A 21731-nucleotide genomic window follows, 5' to 3' on the forward strand; every position below is an offset into this window, starting at 1 on the left:
GGGAAAAGTTTTTGACTAGCTACCTCATCTATGCCCCATTATTTTATAGACCTCCATAAGTTCACCCCTCTGCCTCCTACGCTCCAGGGAAAAAGTCCCAGTCTATCCAGCCTCTCCTTATAATTCAAACCATCAAGTCCCAGTAGCATCCTAGTAAATCTTTTCTGCACTCTTTCTAGTTTAATAATATCCTTTTCTATAATAGGGTACAGTACACAGTATTCCACGTGTGACCTTGCTAATGTCGTGTACAACTTCAACAAGACGTCCCAACTCCTGATTCAATGTTCTGACCAATGAAACCAAGCATGTCGAATGCCTTCTTCACCACCCTATCCACCTGTGACTCCACTTTCAAGGAGCTATGAACCTGTACTCCTAAATCTTTGTTCTTTAACTCTCCCAACGCCCTACCATTAACTGAGTAGGTCCTGCTCCGATTCGATCCACCAAATGCATCACCTTGCATTTATCTAAATTAAACTCCATCTGCCATTCATCGGCCCACTGGCCCAATTGACCAAGATTCCTTGGTAATCCTAGATAACCTTCTTCACTGTCCACCATGCCACCAATCTTGGTGTCATCTGCAAACTTACTAACCACGTCTCTTAAATTCCCATCCAAATCATTAATATAAATAACAAATAACAGTGGACCCAGCACCGATCCCTGAGGCACACCACTGGTCACAGGTCTCCAGTTTGAAAAACAACCCTTTACAACCACCCTCTGGCTTCTGTCGTCAAGTCAATTTTGTATTCAATTGTCTTCCTCACCCTGGATCCAGTGAGATTTAATCTTATGCAACAACCTTCCATGCGGTACCTTATCAAAGGCCTTGCTAATGTCCATGTAAACAACGTCGACTGCATTGCCCTCATCTACCTTCTTGGTTACCCCTTCAAAAAACGCAATCAAATTCACGAGACACGATTTTTCACTCACAAAGCCATGCTGACTGTCCCTAATCAGTACTTGCATCTCTAAATACCTGTAGATCCTGTCTCTCAAAATACCTTCCAACAATTTACCCACTATAGATGTGAGGCTCACTGGCCTGTAGTTCCCAGGCTTTTCCCTGCAGCCCTTTTTAAACAAAGGCACAACATTTGCCACTCTCCTATCTTCAGGCACCTCACCCGTGGCTATCGATGATTCAAATATCTCGGCTAGGGGACCTGCAATTTCCTCCCTCGCCTCCCACAATGTCCTGGGATACACTTCATCAGGTCCCGGGGATTTATCTACCTTGATGCGCTTTCAGACTTCCAGCACCTCCTTCTCTGTAATATGTACACTCCTCAAAACATCACTATTTTTTTCCCCAAGTTCCCTAACATCCATGCTTTTCTCAACTGTAAATACTGATGAGAAATATTCATTTAGGATCTCACCCATCTCTTGTGGATCCGCACATTTCTGACCTTGTTGATCCTGAAGAGGCCCGACTCTCTCCCTTGTTACCCTTTACCCTTTATGTATTTGTAGAAGCTCTTTGGCTTCTCCTTTGCCTTATCTGCCAAAACAATCACATGTCCCCTTTTTGCCCTCCTGATTTCTCTCTTAACTCTACTCCTACACCCCCTATACTCAAGAGATTCACTTGATCCCAGCTGCCTATGCATGTCATGTGCCTCTTTCTTCTTCTTGACCAGGGCTTCAATATCCCGAGTCATCCAGGGTTCCCTACTTCTGCCAGCCTTGCCCTTCACTCTAAGAGGAATGTGTTTACCCTGAACCCTGGTTAACTCACTTTTGAAAGCGTGCCACTTACCAGACATCCCTTTGCCTTCCGACAGACTCCCCCAATTAACTTTTTTCATAGAAACCCTACAGTGCAGAAACAGGCCATTCGGCCCATCGAGTCTGCACCAACCACAATCCCACCCAGGCCCTACCCCCATATCCCTACACATTTACCTGCTAATCCGTCTGACCTACACATCTCAGGACACTAAGGGGCAATTTTAGCATGGCCAATCAACCTAACCCGCACATCTTTGGACTGTGGGAGGAAACCGGAGCACCCGGAGGAAACCCACGTAGACACGAGGAAAATGTGCAAACTCCACACAGACAGTGACCCAAGCCGGGAATCGAACCCAGGTCCCTGGAGCTGTGAAGCAGCAGTGCTAACCACTGTGCTACCGTGCCGCCCCACTTTTGAAAGTTCCTGCCTGATACCATCAAAATTGGCCTTGCCCCAATTTAGAATTTTAACTTTTGGGCCAGACCTAGGTCCTGGAGACTTATTGACCTTGATGCGCTTCAAGACTTCTAGCACCTCCTTCTCTGTAATATGTAAACTCCAAGACATCACTATTTATTTTCCCAAGATCCCTAACATCCACATCTTTCCCAACGGTAAATACCAATTGAGAAATATTCATTTAGGATCTCACCCATCTCTTGTGGATCTGCAAATAGATGACCTTGTTGATCTCGTTCTCATTGAATGCTGGAGCAGACTCGATGGGCTGACTAGCCTATTTCTGCTCCTACATCTTATAGTCTTAAACAATTGGATATAGGTAGAAAAAAAAGTTTCAATGGCTGAAAAAAAAACTTGTGAAAAATTCTAATTATAATTCTGTCATTTTGAAAGGGAATTGCTTTTTTGGAGAGCTGGTGCTGACGCAATGGGCCAAATGGCCTCCTCCTGCACTGTATCAATTCTGTAATCCTGAAACAGACTGATATACATTTCTGGTAATTTAGCCATTGTTCAGCTACGTTTCCTACATGACAACGGTGACTACACTGTCTCAAAGTACTTTAGTTTGTTTATTAGTGTTTAGGTTTACATTAACACTGCAATGAAGTTACTGTGAAAATCCCCTAGTTGTCACACTCCGGTGCCTGTTCGGGTACACTAAGGGAGAATTTAGCATGGCCAATGCACTTAAACAGCACTACTTTGAGATGTCGTACGGCCAATGAATGGGTGGTCACAATAAGTGTTCTATCAGTACAAGTCTTTTTTTCTTTTAGAATTTCAAAAAGGAGACATTTCTAAAATATAATTTTTTTGTTTAATATTTATTAATTGAATAAAAATTTCACCGGCTGTCATGGCATGATTTGAACTCAAGACCCCAGAGCAATAGTCTGGGCCTTAGATTACAATTGTAATTGTAATATTACCAATACCGACCACCTCCCCGTGTTATCAATCACCCCACTTTTGGTTCAATATATGCAACAAAATTCTCCCCAATTTTACATGTCAAACTCAGCATTTATTGTTCTCAAAAACATAACAGACTCTAAGTGGTGACAACGTTCACATGTATTAAATCTGAAAATATTAAGGCAGATGTTTAATTGCACTTTATATCCACAAAATCCTGATTAAGAGTATTTTTAGTCATATTTCATTATAAAATTAGGTTTTTCAAATGTAGTTCTGTTCTGCAAGATGTTTTTGGTGGCTAAACTTCATATCCATGTGGTAATGTTACTAAAGGTGTTAATTTTCCATTAATTCTGCAGACATTTTAATTGCCACTCAATTTTAGAGCAACTTACCTGAACAAAGAGTTCCCCAGCTTGCAGGAAAAAATATTGTTTGTAATTAGTGCTTAAAACATTAATGATTACTTTAAATATGTGATGAATGTATTAAATGCATCATCTTTTAATCATGACAAAAAAAAGTATAGGAGTAATTAAAGACAAAATAAAACTTACTCAAAGGTTTCAAATAACACCAGGACCTCCAAGGGCAAAACTAAAGGTGTTTAAACATCATTTGAATTTTCATGTGAGTGAAATGACTGTGTAAATAATATTTAGTGTACTAAGTGAGGGCAATATTATTCTTTTGTTTATGACAGGTCTTTGGGGACATTCATGATGATATCCACAATGAAATATTAATGACTGCAACATAATGACTACAAGTTTATCAAATGATAATCAACAGCACATTATGGCAAGTTACTGACCTCCTGACTCCCCAACACTTGTCCACTATCTACAAGGTGCAAGCCAGGAGTGTGATGCAATAGTCTCCACTTCCCTGGATGAGTGCAGCTTTAACAACACTCAAGAAACTCAATACCATCCAGGACAAAGAAGGCGCTTGATTGACACCCCAGCCATAAACATTCACTCCCTCTACCACCAGTATAGTGGCAGCCATGTGTAGCATCTATGAGTTGCACTGCAGCAACTCACCAAGGTTCTTTAGGCAGCACCTTCCAAACCCACAAATGCTACCATTTAGAAAGCCAAGGATAGCAGATACATGGGAACACCACCACCTGGAAGCTCCCCCCAAGTTTCTCACCATCCTGATTTGGAAGTACATCGCTAATCCTTCACTGTCACGGGGTCAATATCCTGGAACTCCTTCCCTAATAGCACTGTGGGTGTACCTACACCACGTAGACCACAGTGTTTCAAGAAGACAGCTCACCACCATCTTCTCAAGGGTAATTAGGGATGGGCAGCAAATGCAGGCCAATTTTTAAAAAATTATTCACAAACTATCAGAAAATTTAAATTTACACATATCCATTCTGTGGATGTTAAGTGTTTTATGATGAAGAGACCTCAGATCAGGTCCGTTATCTATACAGTAACAAAAACTAAAGACTAATCATTATATAAGTGAATGTGTGTAATGTACTTGTCACAAATCCTAAATTAAGCTATGGTGTGAAAGCTGTCATATATGATGATAAATAATAAGATGGGCCACATACAATTGTGCTGAACATAGCAAAGCAACTACAAATGTTTAGTTTAAGAGATTATCTTGCAATCCATCACAATACCTCTGTATCCTTTTGATGAGATCGTGTAAGTTTTTGAATTTCATTTCTAGCTTCAGCAACAACGTTTTTCTCCCTCTCAAAGTTGTGTTTCATATTTTGTAGCTCCATGTTCAGTGTGTCAATCAGTGCATCTTTTTCAGAACATTCACTGCGCCAATTGTTTATCTTTTTATTTGCAGCTGTCAGATCTTCATGAACTTTCTGAAGAACAAGGGTTCATATTAATTTAAATCAGGGATCCTCCTGTCACCTTTATTGCTTGATGAAAAATCTTCAACACATTATCAAATTTATGTTGCAATTCCAGCATTTAATCTCCTTTAACATGGAGGAAACAAAACCAGTGCTCTAATTCAAACGTTAGGGGGAAGAGGATTGAGAGAAGTGATGGCAATTTCTTAATGCTGATGAAATTCTGAGGCCACCTCAAGTGGAAACTTTGTACACAACCTAACGATGGGCTATTCAATTACCAGTACCTGCAGCTCATTAACTCTGCTGGAAGAAACCAAAGCCATTTTCCATGACATTAACTTCAGTTCACAAGAATGCTTTCCTAAATGCAGGGCATGTAAGTAACTCAAAGAAAAGAATGCACGCCCCTTGGTAAAGCTGGAAGCAGATAAGAGGATTTGGAATCCCAAGCTGCTTTTAATGCCGCTTGGAAATGAAATGCTCACCATGAAACAAGATCTATGAAAAATCATATATGGCTGCAAAATGCCTTCTGATGGATCTGGCAATCATCCTAGGAATGCTGGATGCTTTAAATAACCCACAATATTTTGAGAATTGCATGATAGGATACAAAACTACAAAAAGTATAACATTTTTCAACATTTAACCTAAAATTTAGCTACAAAAATTATGCAAGACAGTTGAGTGTCTACAAAGAGGGGTTAGCCCAAAATTAATTATAACTATTCTCCATTAAGAGCCAAGTCATCAAAGAGAAGCCTATTGGATTTGAATGAAGAGATGGGTTGTTGGGGATAATCTGAATCAAGTGCTAGCCATCTAGCCAACTGAGCTAACTAGTCCTTTTTTGTTTCTTTACTATAATTACCACTCTCTGTGTCTTTTATTCCAGGACATCTTTGTAACTTAATTGCTCGTGCCCTCCACCCTATCCCTTCTTCCTTCCCCTTCCACCACGTAAAACCCATCACATTTTTACCTTCCTTCAATTCTGAAGAGTCACATTTGGCTTGAAACATTAACTCCCTCCACAGATACTGCCAGAACTGCTGAGTATTTCCAGCTCTTGCTGTTTTTATTAGCAATTTGATCAAGTCCAGTACTATTTGGTGAAGTCTTCGGTACAATTCATCCAAAGACAGAGAATTAATTATTGGTCTTGGATCAAAACTTTTAAGGTTAATAGTGTGAATTGCACCAGTTGAAGCGCAATCTTGTTTGTGTCCCTGTGGAATCTGTTGGTACTCAGCACCTTAATTGTGAACCTGTCGAGGATACATCCATAGCTATCATCAGAGACTGCAGTGCTGGCTGTATTCCCAAATACATCTGACTTTCTGCTTACACAAGTTCAAAGTTGCCATTGCAGCTGAAGGGAAATAAACTGCTGCATATTTATCATGTAGAAACTCACCTCCAAAACCACATGCAAAATGAGATGAAGCATAATTGTTTGAAGATAACATTGGTAATATGCAAATATTTTGCAAAACAGAACTGGACTGTTTAGAAATCATACTTTCTAAATAAAGATAGCTGGCTAGACGCAGATGCCAAAAACCTCCGACCTTATCGGTAGCTGGGATTCTTCGGTGCAGCTGCAGTCGATGGAGTTTCAGTTGAGTGCCAAATTCGCTGTGGCAGTGGGGAGAGTACGGATGAAATCAGAGAATCCCGTCCTTAGGGACAGGCTCAACAATTACATAAAATACATTTATTTTAAATACTAAACAGCCTTTTAGCAGATCAATTAAACTCCTACCTCATGATTTTCATTTTGTGACCAGATTAACTCTTTGTAAGCCTCACATTGTTCATTTATCTTCTCATACAAATCCCTCATTTTGTTAAGCTGAAACAAACATAAAAATAAATGGGTAAGTTTCACAGCTAAATTCATCAGAATTCATTTTCTAAATGCACACCTAGTTTCATTTAGATAGAATCATGCCAAATTAATACTTTTGTATTTGCCCACAAGATGATCATTGGGTACGCTCACAAAATTCTTGGGTTTCTGTTTTGTCCATCATGGATTTTTATATTCTCACTTCCATAGTTATCAAACCTGAAAGAAAATCTACCAATCATTTACAATGAACTGTTGAGATCGGAAAAAAAGAACCCTGTCAAAACAAATTAGCTTTCCAGCGAGTGAAATTTGTCCTTTAGTTATGTTTCCGATTGGTCTTGTCATGAAATCTTCCCTGAAGATGGGTTACCTTTATGCTGATATTAACTTAGGGACTAGAATTGTTCACATTTCTGCCAGCTGCTGGATTGCAATTGTCTGGATCAGATTTGAGCAGTATAAATTCATTATTGTATTTATATCTTCTTTCATTAAGACCTCCTACTTTAACCAAGTTCCATTATTCAATTCACACTTTGATCGAATTGCTCAGTTTACATTTCTGACTCAAAGCGGTCCCTATATGAAGCAACTGTTCGGAAAATAAACCTTGACTTCTCCCCTCCTTTTGTGAAACAGTATGCGAGTTTATACGGCAAGTGGAATCAAACTGATGTGGCAGCAAATCTGCTGTTTGCACTTTTGTGCCTTCAAATTGGTCCCAGTACAGACCTGGTCCCTGCAGTGGTTTACTTCAGGCCAAAACTGATTCAGATCTCATTTATAATACAAAGCCACGCTCAAAAAAAGGCTCTGTACTTCTGCAGTTTTGCCTCCTGCTAGTAAAATTGCCCCACATATCACACAGCTCAGTATCACAAGGAGGGAAAAAAAACAACCCAAACATATGACTTCCGGCAGCCCGAGTTTTTCAAATCATCACTCGATCTGTATGCCAATCGAAGCCGCTTCACCAATTATTGCCATTGAGCTCCTGGAGCTGGTGGCTGAAAACAACACAAATATATCCCTTTTTTTCAAAAAAAACCTTGAAATTGCATCTCCATTCACAAACATTGTCAGAGAACGCAACGTCAATATACCTGCTGCTGTTACTACGAACCCCCCCCACCCCCTCCACCTCCCACCAAAGGGACTGGATTTCTTCCTCTGAGGCAGGGACTGGGAGGCGGGATGAGTTTCAGTTCACAAACCTGCCTCTGTCGCCAGCCTTCCAGGAAGCAGGATTTTCCAGGGGTCTGGGCTTTAATGACCCTAGAGATGGGTCTGCTGACTAATTAATGGCCAAGGGGCAGAAATGGAGGCATGATACCAGGGACGCACACTACTTTCTGCCCCAAATTGAGAATCAGCTGTGGCTGCCAATTGTAAGTTTTCAAAAGATAAATTTCCCACTTTCGGAGGACAGCCAGAGACCTGAAACTTGGGATAGACCAGTCTCATTACTCAGTACCATCTTGAAGATCTTGGAGGCGTAAAAGTGCGAACAGCAGTTTTGCTGCCACATCGGTTTGATTCTACTTGCTGTATAAACTCATAGGACTTATAGTCAACCTTGTCGCCAGATCCAGACAGCAGTAGATCTTTGTCCACCTCAGTCAAAATTGGACAACTTACCAGGGATGCACTCTCAGTGAGCCTGCAGTGGTACAAATTGCCTTGTTTACAGAAACTGGCCGATTCAGAGGCCCACTCCCTGCCATTTTCCAAGGACAGGGAAAAGGGTGAAATTGAGACAGGATTTCCAGCTGTGGTGCTCGGTGGCCATTTTTTTGCCACCAACCTCCCATCCCATCCCAATATCGGAGGGGAAAATTCCGGCCAATGTATTTGCCAATAAAATTCATTCTGATATTGGTCACTGTAAACATGAATAGCTTTCATATCTGTTACAGAATTCCCATACATTTCTATTGCTTTGAGTGTTTTTGTACTTACTTTGTTTCCACCCCACAAGACATTTTAAGTTGGTCTTATTTGGAAAAGTAATTTATTTTCTCAGTGTCGTTTTCCAACAGAATAAAACCACTTAGGTTTCTGTTCATCAAATTCCATTACATGATGTTTTAACAATTTGAAACAGGTAATGTCATATAATCAAAGGTAACTGCTTAAGTGGGGAAAACGGACTTAAAAAAAAAAGTGAATATTAATTGGAAATGAAGGCGGCAAGTGAATGAAAAACTGAAATGAAGCCACATTGAAGGTTGGACTTCATAAGATGTAAAAATGAGTGAACAGCAGAGAAAGCATTGTTGTGTAGCAACTTTTTCTGTAAGAAGTCAAACGGTTCAACATGCAGTGAAGTCCAATAAAGCTTACAGATAATTAATCTTGTAATCTTTTCAAGAAATTAATGGATGCAAATAAGTTAAAACTTTGAACAGTTCAAAAATAAAAAAATATGCATTCAAAGTAAACCAGTTCAGTGAAGTTTAACAAACAGATTTGAAAAGTAAGATTCTTCAGGGAGCTTTAAGCAACAATACAGTGGTGAACAACATATATTTTTGAATTTGCTGAAAACATCAATACTGGCAGATAACCTCCCACATTACTATAGGAAGCAATGTTTCATCACAGTCAGTCTAGTTAAAAAGCATTGAAATGCAAGGTCCCAAGTTCGAGTATATTTTGCCTAACTTTAATTAGCTAAATGACGCATGGCCAGTTTCCTGCATGCATGTATCTCAGACAGTTAATGCGCACATTTCCTTTAAAACAAAACATCATTTTGAAACGAAACCGGAATTGAAAATATTATATTAGCCTTTCTTAACAACGGAATTTCTTTTAAGGTGAGAAGCAGTTGGGCAGTGTACCGTTCACAATTCTGACCAACTGCTCAAGGCCCAAGGGCTCCTCCAGGCCCAAGGCTGCTGCTTAAATCATACACCACAAAGACTTTTATTTTTCTTGCCTACCACCCTGCTGCTTTCATTAGTTCAATAATCATTAAGTACATTCTAATGGGAAAGCCACTGTGATGGTAGCCAATTAGGTATCAGGATTACGTTAAACTCCCAAATACCTCAAAAATTCAGGGTGCTTGTTATATTTGTCAAGAAGAGCTAGGAACTATATTCTTATGTGCATGTATACACAAGTATTCAGGATGCCACATCACTCAATACTGCACTACAATCTGTACACTGAACTACATTTGACATTAGCTGCAGTAATTGTGTCTAAAAATTTAGAATCAGAGTCCTACAGTGCAGGAGGAGGCCATTTGGCCCATCGAGTCTGCACTGACCACAATCCCACTCAGGCCCTATTCCCCTAACCTCAAGTATTTACCCTGGCTAGTCCCCCTGACACTAAGGGGCAATTTAGCATGGTCAATCAACCTAACTCGCGAATCTTTGGAGTGTGGGAGGAAACCAGAGCATTCGGAGGAAACCCACGCAGACACAGGGAGAACATGCAGACTCCGCACAGACAGTGACCCAAGCTGGGAATTGAACCTGGGTCCCTGGCGCTGTGAGGCAGCAGTGCTAACTACTGTGTCACCATGCCGCCTCAAACTTCGAAGAACCACAAGACATAATGGTGCTGTTCTGAGATTTGCTTGATCTGTTACTTTGGTATCAGAAATTCTGTTTCTGAATGAACATAGCAGTACAACACCCAATTCTGTCTAATGCAAGAAACTGAAGTTATTTCAAAGTCAATTGCTGTTTAAAAAAACTGACAAAAAATGTAAAATATCATGATGAAAGATGCACCCTTAATAGGATACAAACATAACATGAGGGAGAGAAGGCCATTCAGCCACTTTTAGCTAGGTTGGATCAGTCCCCCAAACTGCTCTGGTTATCGCAGCATTTTATCGATGGCAGGACTGACTTCCAACAGCATGGATTTGGTGGGGGAAGCTGTACTTTTTCATTTAAAGAGGGTTCTGCGGGCAGGGAGGGCAACTTTGAGATCAAGTCAAAAGAGTTTCCCCTCAATAGTTATAAATATTAAAAAGTTTATTCAGGCTACCTCATGCAGGCTGCAGAGTCCCTGCATCCCTCAGCAGTAACCATCACTCTTGGTGGCGTTGCCAAGCTGCTAGCCCTCTGATTGGCCCACAGCTCTTGGAGGCAGGTGGCCAACCTGCAGAGTGCAGCAAACTTGGCCGTAGCTTGTTCATGATCTACCACCAATAAAATGGAGGTCCCACTCCCCTCCGAGCACATTTGAGGCCTGGATTCAAGCTAGACATTGGGTCCCCACCCAGAAAGGTGAAACTCTGCCCTTGATTTTCTTAGCAAAATGCAATACCTCAGTCTTATTTGTGCTCAAATTCATTTGTCAATAATTGGTCTATTTTGCAGGTTAATTTGTTGTAATGTTTTTTATTTCTCCACATATTCTCCCTTATCAAGCTGTCCTCCACTCTCCATGTACTTACTGTGCCTCTGCCTGCCCTCAATTTTTCCCTTATGTCTTTATTCATTCATTTGGTAGCAACAACTAAAGTAATATTGTATGGTCCATGATGCAAACACACCCATCCAAGCCCAGTAGTTCAAGGAAGGAGGTGCTGCGTAACCTTATGTCAGATATGCTCCCATCCAATCCTTTAATGTGGTTTCACCCCAATTCATAATTGTGGGTGTCCTCACCCATTCATTGGCATAATAAAACAGTTCAATCCTGTAAATAACTTTGAAGCTTATTTTATTCATACATGGGGTGTGGGCACTGCTGACTAGGCCAGCATTTATTGCCCATCTTAATTGCCCTTGATAAGGTGGTGGTTAGCTGCCTTCTTGAACTGCTGCAGTCCATGTGGTTCAGGTCACCCAAAGTACTGTTAGGAAGCATGCTCCAATTACTGCCTTTCCAAAAAAGCCATTTCCCTATTTGCATCCACTGGTTCACTGTTTAGATTTTGGATTTGCAAACCCAGATCTAGGACAAATTTACTGAAACATCAATCAATGTCATCAATCAAATGATGATGTTAATATGAGAAATTCCAGGGTCAGTAGTAGAAATATAGTTCATTAATCAAATGCAGGTACTTAAACCCACTAATGAAAATATACATGGATAGCTAACCAAATAAGACTAACACAGCAATATAAAATGGTATTGCTTCCCCAAGGCAGTACTCCTAAGGCATATTTCAACAGATTTACTTTGAACAATGACCCTGGGCTAATTTAAAGTGGGCAGCAAGCTAACTGTCTCATTAATACCAAATATCGCCTACTCTTCCCACCTACTTACTGTTGTCCACCCACAGAACATCATGCTTAAATGAGCATTTCACAAAGGAGGTCAGGCCAACAATATTTGTTATTCACTCACAAGTGCACCTATTTATAAATCTGAAATTGTTTGAAGCATTTATTTGCTTTCTATCAGAGATACTTTTTAAAAATGTCACCCAAGCTTCCTTTTCTTGGATTGGTTGCATTCACGTTCTTATTTTTGAAAATCTATACTGCAAAATTCTGTAGTTATATGTGCCGTAAGAAAAATGCTGGATAAAATTTAAGAACATAAGAACATAAGAAATAGGAGCAGGAGTAGGCCATCTAGCCCCTCGAGTCTGCCCTGCCATTCAATAAGATAATGGCTGATCTGAAGTGGATCAGTTCCACTTGCCCACCTGATCCCTATAACCCCTAATTCCCTTACCGATCAGGAATCCATCTATCCGTGATTTAAACATATTCAACGAGGTAGCCTCCACCACTTCAGTGGGCAGAGAATTCCAGAGATTCACCACCCTCTGAGAGAAGAAGTTCCTCCTCAACTCTGTCCTAAATTGACCCTCCTTTATTTTGAGGCTGTGCCCTCTAGTTCTAGCTTCCTTTCTAAGTGGAAAGAATCTCTCCACCTCTACCCTATCCAGCCCCTTCATTATCTTATAGGTCTCTATAAGATCCCCCTCAGCCTTCTAAATTCCAACGAGTACAAACCCAATCTGCTCAGTCTCTCCTCATAATCAACACCCCTCATCTCTGGTATCAACCTGGTGAACCTTCTCTGCACTCCCTCCAAGGCCAATATATCCTTCCGCAAATAAGGGGACCAATACTGCACATAGTATTCCAGCTGCGGCCTCACCAATGCCCTGTACTGATGCAGCAAGACATCTCTGCTTTTATATTCTATCCCCCTTGCGATGTAGGCCAACATCCCATTTGCCTTCTTGATCACAAATTTGGAATTTTCTCAAACAGTTTGGTCAAAAGAAATGGAATGACTTGCTGGTTTATGACAAAGCTATAACAGTAAATGAGAAAAGGCAGAAAATAATGATTGGTGACTTCAACAATCCCAAAATGAAAAATATTTTACGAGGAAGAACTCTGTCAACATTGTTCACAACTGTCTTCTGAATGTGCATCACAAACCTCCACCAAAGAGCAAGTTGTCTTCTAAACTTGCTTCTTCCAATTGAGGAGTAGAAGCAAGTGAATTGTTAAGCATCAACATTCAATTTGACTGGGAATAAGTGCAGGCATTGAACCAAACCTTAGTATACAACTTAACACAAGATACATTCTTGGGCACAGGAGCAAAGTTTAGCAATACTGACTTGAGGGTAAATTGGTCTAGAATAAATGGACACCCTTTGAAATCAAGGATAAACTTTATGGCAAGGCCGAACAGAAAAAAATTCAAATGAAAGAATAGGACAAGTAAAACAGGAAACTTGCATAGCTTCCAGGGAGATAACCGTAGGGCACAGAACAGAACTACAAATAATCAGGTTTATAAGAAATTGGGCAGTCAAGAGAGAATTGGAGAGGAATATACAGCAACAAAAAACTACATCCCTTCAATACTTCCAAAATAAAGACAATTATAGGAGGAAATTAAAGCCAGAAGGGATTCACATGGTTTAAAGTGAAAATTTACAGGAAATAGTAAACATGTTAAATGGCTTGAAGGATTTTTCACCAGGAAAAACTAAAAATATTTAACGCAAACATCAGTTTGGGTTGAAATTCCCTTGGACGGAAGGATATCTCAGCTGGGATAAATGATATGTGAAATGATACATTTGATGAATAATGGAGAAGTCCCCATGAACTGAAACCAGGTGAACGCAATTCCTATATTCATGGACAATTACAAGTCTATTGACCTATCAGAAGAATTAGGAAACTAATGGAACCTGTTACGACCCAGCTGATGTTACTAATTGACAGTAAGGTCCCCGAGTGGAACACAGCTCGATAGATCCTAACTTTTATTTTTTTGTTCAGAGATATGGATGAACAGAGTCACAGGACTGCCAATGAACTTTTAGTAATATTTATTAAACTAGATTAACTACAATATACTATTCCTTCACCCCAGCTATGTACAGCTTTTTAAGGATAACAAGTTTACAACATACATCTTAATACTCTAAAGTTCTCAAGAAGTACACAGTCCATGTACCACGCTCTGAAACCAAGTGACAGATGCCGCTCAAAACAACTTCTGTGAATTTCTCATCAAATCTCCCCCAGATGTCTGTTATACTGTGAGCCAACTGGCCTCACTAGAATGCTGACTTCCACAAGGTTTTCCAAACTCCATTCTCGAAAAACACTTTGGAATATTCTCCCACACAAGGCTCTCTTCTCAGATGACTTCATCAAGGATCCACATCCAGCGTTTTGACCTCTCCTTTCAGTATTCATCTACTCTGGATCAACACATACATTCAGGCTTCTACACAATCTGTCAGGTACCTAGCCATGCCAACAGACCACCACTACTTCACTGGCCATATTAAGCTGTCATTAACCTTAGGATTACTTTAGATGTCTGGCTTCTTGCTAGCCAGCTATGCTAGATCTATACCCTGAAGCTCTGTTTTAACTAAGGGTTCCTCTCTGCTCCTTTAACTTCAGTGAGCAATACTTCATTCAGATTTTGGTTCATTGTCCCCTTGACTTAAGTCTGCCTGGGACTCCTCTTTTCATTCCCTTGATTCAGGAATGCCCTGTTCTTTAGATTCTGGAACCTGCCTTCTGCCCATTACATTATTGCCCTCCCTCTACTGGCAATTTCTACAGGAGCCGCTTTCTTCTCAGTTACCTGGTTCCAACTGAGCTCAAATGCTTTTGCTTTTCAGTGTGGGCCACTGATTCCTAAGCAATATCTTAACTGCTTTTATGTTGTAAAACCTTGATTACAATTCAGGCAAAGTTGAAAATGAAACAAAACTAAACTAGACTTGTAGGCACCTTCGTTTAACATGAAGCCAAGTTTTAGCACACAAATAGAGGGTCACAAATTAAGCTTATACCTTATTCCTAATAACCAAAATCAAATATAAATTGTTTAAACTATCTCTACTTCCTAATAAAAGAATAAATAGAAATGAAATGGTGCCTATATGAAAATAAATGATAGCCAGTATAGCTTTAGAAAGGGTAGGTCTTTTCTGACCTACTGCAGATATTTTAACTTGAGCAAATAACATATGAAGTGATGAGAGAAAATTTGGTCAACTGTATCTGTGTGAAAGTACCACACAAGATGAACCTTAATAGGTTACAGTGTGTAGATATCAAAATTAAGTATGGCAGCAAACAGGGAAAGATCTAGATTGAAGAATGCAGTGTAATTGGCTTGGCTTGTTGTTAAATTTGATAAGCAATTTGGATATTCAAATTCCAGTTAGTCCAGTAATTCTGTTTTGGATACAAAAAAGAGCTGTTCCACTGAAATTGAAAGGGGAGGTGGCAGCGGGGTGGTAATCCAGAGTGCCAGGCTAATGGTCTGGGGACACAGGTTGAAATCCCACGTCATCCGGAGCACTGCATCCCATTCTGGGCACCATACTTGGAGGAGGATGTTAAGGCGTTGGAGAGAGTACAGAGGAGATTCACAAGAATAATTCCAGGGATAAAGAACTGGAGCTATGAGGATAGATTGGAGGAGTTGGGACTGTTTTCCTTGGAGAAAAAAACGCTGAGGGAGGCTTGTTAGAGCTTTTCAAGATCCTGAGGGGTATGGACAGAGTAAATAGTGGGAAACTGAACCCTCTCAAAAGAGGATCAAGAACTGGAGGGTACAGATTCAAAGCAATTGACAAAAGAAATAAATGTGCAAGGAAAAATATTTTCACCCAGAGTGTGGTTGGAGCCTAGAACAAACTTCCTGAGTCAATTATGAAGGCAGGTTCAATCGAAGGGAATAGGATTGCTATCTGAAAACAATATGGTTACGGGGATAAGGACCAAGTAGAATGCTCTTTCAGAGAGCCAGTGCAGAATCGATAGGCCAATTACCTCCTTCTGCATTGTAAAGATTCTATGATTACCATAAAAGTAGGGATCAACCCTGGTTCAAAGAAGAGTGCAGGAGGGCATGCCAGGAGCAGCACCATGCATTTCTAAAAATCAAGTGCCAACCTGATGAAGCTACAACACAGGACTACTTCTGTGCCAAACATTGTAAGCAGCAAACAATAGACAGAGTTGAGCAATCCCACAACAAGGTCTCCAGTGCTACCAGATCGAGTTGTGACTGGTGGTGGACAATTCAACAAGGAGGAGGAGGTTCCACAAACATCCCGTCCTCGATGATGGGGGAACTTAGCACAACAGTAAAAACGATAAAGATTGAAGTATTTGCTATAATCTTCAGCTGGAATGGATGATCCATCTCAACTTCCTCCTGAGATACCCGGCATCTCAGATGTCAGTCTTCAGCCAATTCAATTCATTGCACGTGATATCAAGAAATGGCTGAAGGCATCAGATACTGCAAATGCTATGAGCCCTAACAACATTCCAGCAATAGTACTGAAGACTTGTGCTTCAGAACTAGCTGCACCTTTAGCCAAGCTGTTCCAGTACAGTAGTTCCTGTGCACAAGCATCGGTCCAGCAATGTGGAAAATTGTCCAATTATGTACTATATACAAATAACAGGACAAATCCAACCCAGCCAATTACCACCCCAGTCTACTCTCAGTCATCAGCAAAGTGATGGAAGTTGTCGGTCGTCGACAGTGCTATTAAGCGATACATACTCAGCAATAACCTGCTCACTGATGCTCAGTTTGGATTCTGCCAGAGCCACTCACTCCTGACCTCACTGCGGCCTTGATCCAAACAAGGAAAAAAAGAGCTGAACTCCAGACGTGAGGTGAGAGTCACAGACCTGGACATCAAGACTGCATTTAACTGAGTGCAGCAACAAGGTGCCCTAGAAAAACTGAAATCAATGGCAATCGGGGGGAAAACGCTCCACTGGTTGGAGTCATACCTGGCACAAAGGAAGATGGCTGTGGTTGTTGGATGTCAGTCATCTCAGCTTTCAGACAATACTGCAGGGGTTCCTCAGGGTAGTGTCCTAGGCCCAACCATTTCTAGCTACTTCATCAGTGATCTTCCCACCATCAAAAGGTCAGAAGCGGCGATGTTTGTAGATGATTGCATAATGTTCAGCACCATTCATGACTCCTCAGATACTAAAGCAGTCTTTGTCCATGTACATCAAGAACTGGATAATATTCAACTTTTCACCAATAAATGGAAAGTAATATTCACTTAACACAAGTGGCAGGCAATGATCATCTTCCCTTGACATTCAATGGCATTCCTGCCACCAAATCTCCCACTATCAATATCCTGGGGGTGGGAGAGGTACCAATGACCAGAAATTGAACTGGGTCAGCCATTTAATGCTGTGGCTACAAGACCAGGTCAGAAGCTTGGAATTATGTGGAGAGTAACTCACCTGTTAACTCCCCAAGGTTTGTCCATCATCTGCAAGGCACAGGTTAGGAGTGTGGCGGAATGCTCTCCACTTGCCTGGCAAAGTGCAGCTCCAACAACACTGAAGAAGCGAAACATCATTCAGGACCAAGCAGCCTGCTTGATTGGCACACCTTCTATAAACATTCATTCCTTCCCTACCGACTCTCAGTAGCAGCAGTGTGTACCATCTATAAGATGCACTGCAACAACTCATCAAGCCTCCTTCAACAGCCCCTTCCAAAGCAGTAATCTCAATCACCTATAAATACAAGGGTATAGACACACAGGAACACCAACACACGGAAATCTGCCTCCAAGCCGCACAGATCCTGACTTGGAACAATATCGCCATTCCTTCACTGTTGCCGGGTCAAAATCATGAAACTCCCTCCCTAACAATACTGTGGGTATACCTACACCACATGGATTGCAGGGCTTCAAAAAGACAGCTCACTACCACCTTCTCAAGGGGCAGTTAGAAACGAGCAATAAATGCTGGCCTAGCCAGTGACACCCACATCCCGTGAAAGGTAGATTTTAAATTTTCACTAACAAGCAGTAAACCTAGAGATCCACAACTAAATTAACAACAGAGGCAGTTCCAGGTTAAATCATTGGAAACTCCTGAGAGAGAAAAAAAAAATCAATTTTAACCTCCAAATCCGCATGTTTCCCAACCGGAAACCATGGATGAACTGGGATATCCACTGCCTGAAGTCCAGGACTGAGGCGTTTAAGTCAGGCGACCCTTACCGATACAAAAAAGCCAGATATGATCTACAGAGATCCAAAGATGCAAAAAGACAATACTAGACCAAGCTAGAATCCCAGGCTAGCCACACGAACACCCACCGACTATGGAAAGGTCTGCAAGACATAACAAGCTACAAAATGAAGGCAGGTAAAAATCACCGGCTCCAATGCACCCTTCTCCGATGAGCTCAACACATTCTATGCCCGTTTTGAGCAAGAAGTCGGAGAGAGCATGGCCTCCATCCCAGAAGAACCTCTATCCGAGGTCACCACTGCCAACGTCAGAGCAGCCTTCTCAAAAGTCAACCCATGGAAAGCAACTGGCCCAGATGGGGTACCCGGATGAGCTCTCAGGTCCTGCGCGGACCAGCTGGCGGGGGTATTCGCAGACATCTTCAACCTGTCTTTAGACCAATCTGAGGTCCCTACCTGCTTCAAGATGACGACCATCATTCCAGTACCAAAGAAAAGCCAGGCAGCGTGCCTTGATGACTATTGTCTGGTGTCTCTGACATCCATCATCATGAAGTGCTTCAAAAGTTTAGTCATGGCACAAATCAATTCCTGCCTCTCAAACTGCCTGGATTACCGCAACAGGTCCACGGCAGATGCCATCTCCGTGGCCCTACACTCAACCCTGGAGCATTTAGGTAACAGGCCTCTATTCATAGACTACAGCTCAGCCTTTAACACCATTATTCCTATGAGACTCATCTCCAAACTTCGTGGCCTGGGGCTCGACTCCTCTCTCTACAACTGGATCCTAGACTTCCTAACCCACAGACTGCAGTCAATAAGTATAGGCAACAACACCAGAGATAATGGTGTTAAAGGCTGAGCTGTGGTCTATGAATAGGAACCTGACATAGGTGTCCTTGATGTGGAGATGCCGGCGTTGGACTGGGTAAACACAGTAAGGAGTCTAACAACACCACGTTTGCAAGTTGGACTTAAACCTGGTGTTGTTAGACTCCTTATAGGTGTCCTTGCCATAGTCGGCAGGAGTCCATGTGGCTAGCCTGGGATTCTAGCTTGGTCCGTCTTCTTGAACAACACCTCCTTCACGATCATCCTCAACACCGGTGCTCTGCAAGGCGTGTTCTCAGCCTTTTACTATACTCCTTATACACCTTTGACTGTGTGGCCAAATTCTCCTCCAATTCGATTTTCAAGTTTGCCGATGACACCATCGTTGTAGGTTGGACCTCAAACAATGACGAGACACAGTAGAGGAATGGGATAGAGAATCTGGTGAACCAGTGCGGCGACAATAATCTCTCCCTCAATGTCAACAAAACGAAGGAGATTGTCATCGACTTCAGGAAGCGTAAAGGAGAACATGCCCCTGTCAATGGGGATGAAGTAGAAATGGTCAAGAGCTTAAATGTTTTGGTGTCCAGATCACCAACCTGTCCTGGTCTCTCCATGCAGATGCTATAGTTAAGTAAGCCCACCAATGCCTCTACTTTCTCAGAAGACAAAGAAAATTTGGCATGTCCGCTACGACTCTCACCAACTTTCACAGATACACCACACAGAAAGCATTCTTTCTGATTGTATCATAGCTTGGTATGGCTCCTGCTCTGCCCAAGACCGCAGCCATGAATGAAGCCCAGTCCATCACTCAAACCAGCCTACCATTCATTGACACTGTCAACACTTCCCATTGCCTTGGAAAACAGCCAGCATCATCAAGAGCCCCATGCACCCCGGACAAACTCGCTTCGACCATCTTCCGTTGGGAAAAAGGTACAAAAGTCTGAGATCATGTACCAACCAACTCAAAAACAACTTCTTCCCTACTGCCATCAGTCTTTTGAATGGACCTACCTCGTATTAAGTTAATCTTTCTCCACACCCTAGCTATGACTGTAACACCACATTCTGCATTCTCTCCTTTCCTTCCCTATGAACAGTATGCTTTGTATAGCGCGCAAGAAACAATGCTTTCCACTGCATCCTAATACACGTGACAATAACAAATCAAGTCAAAACCAGAGTAGATTAATTAAGCTTCCACTGTAGTATGATATTCAAGGAACAGACTCCCAATGTACAATCTGTCAAAGTTGCAAACTTCTCATTTTTTCCCCACTTGAGATAGGTGGAATGTTGGCAACTATATACACCAAATCCTGCTGCTGATCAGAAAGGCATCAGGAATTGTTGCACGTTGCTGGGTCAAAACGGGGCACACCCTTCCTAACAGCAGCCACTGTGCAAATGCTTCTGAAGTCTTTCAGTCAGCGCAGGATTAAATTTGTGCCCAACCCCTGGGCAATGACCTGGAGTTTGAAAGAGTTTAAAATCAAGAACTGAATGTGGGCTGACACACGCCTCCGACCCATTCGGCTCTGGGTTAAAAGGCACCCAGCGGCTGTGAAAGAACAACGGTTGCATTTAAAGGAGTTAAACCCCAGACACAGACCACAAATTAACTGGTCTCAATCCATAATAAATCAAACCATGAAAATAAACAAAATAAATGGGTTATCAAAACTTTTTGAATGCTATTTTTCCCATCAGCATTTGTGCAGGGAGATGCGACACAGCCTGGATAGTTCCTTTGGTAAATAATGGGACTCTCAATCCCAGAGTCATTGATTGAATCCAGCATGTAACGAATTTTGTTTTAAATATTTAAGAGCAATTTATCAGGCAAGGTTTTCTGTTCAGTTATCCAGCTTGCACCGGTCTGAAGAGGAGGAGAGACTTTCACAAAGTTATGGCAGGCTGGCATTCAGCAAGGAGAATGATCAGAAACATGAGTCACAATAACTTCGACCATGATAAAATCCAGAAACAGACCATCCAGCCCAAAAGGTCAACAACAGTATTCATGCTGCAAACAAGCCTCCTCCCACCTGACGTCATCGAGCCCTATCAGCTTATCCTTCTCGTCCTTTCTCCAATATGTGTTCACCTAACTTCTGCTTAAATGTATCTGTGCTATCCACCTCAACCACTCCCTCTGGTACCAAGTTTCTCATTCTCACCACTCTCTGGGTAAAAAAGTTCCTCCTGAATTTCTATTGTTACTAATAAATCCAATCTTATATTCATGACCTTTGATCCAATGAGAAATGGATGGTAGAGAAACAAAAGGAATTTAAGGAGGCAGCTCCAGAGTAAGGGGCCTCGGTCACCAAGGGCATAGCTGTCAAGGGTGCAGCAATGGAACTGACGGATGCACAGGAGACCAGATGCAGAGGAATGCAGAATTCTTGTTGTGCTTCAAAGATAGAGAATGTAGAGATTAGGAGAATTTTAAATTAGGTCGTTTAAAAGACCCAAAAACATAATATGGCCAACAGAGGTACAGTGGAAAGAAGCAGCGCTGTCAGGAAAGTTGTTATTTATTGGCATAGATAGAACTTAATTACAAAATGCTCTGTCACCACCAGAA

General features: G+C 41.5%; 1 protein-coding gene across 2 annotated transcripts in view; it reads right to left on the reverse strand.

The window, feature by feature from the left end:
- ccdc171 (coiled-coil domain containing 171) overlaps positions 1 to 21731 on the reverse strand; it is a 233144-nt gene that overhangs the window by 148183 nt on the left and 63230 nt on the right. For both annotated transcript variants that reach the window (XM_078213908.1, XM_078213909.1), the window contains exons 12-13: positions 6745 to 6834; positions 4785 to 4985 (exon numbers count right to left, since the gene is read on the reverse strand). In XM_078213908.1, coding sequence (XP_078070034.1) covers positions 4785 to 4985; positions 6745 to 6834 — 291 coding nt within the window. The remainder of the gene's footprint in view (positions 1 to 4784; positions 4986 to 6744; positions 6835 to 21731) is intronic.

This window comes from Mustelus asterias, chromosome 6, assembly GCF_964213995.1.
Source record: "Mustelus asterias chromosome 6, sMusAst1.hap1.1, whole genome shotgun sequence".
Classification (NCBI taxonomy): domain Eukaryota; kingdom Metazoa; phylum Chordata; class Chondrichthyes; order Carcharhiniformes; family Triakidae; genus Mustelus; species Mustelus asterias.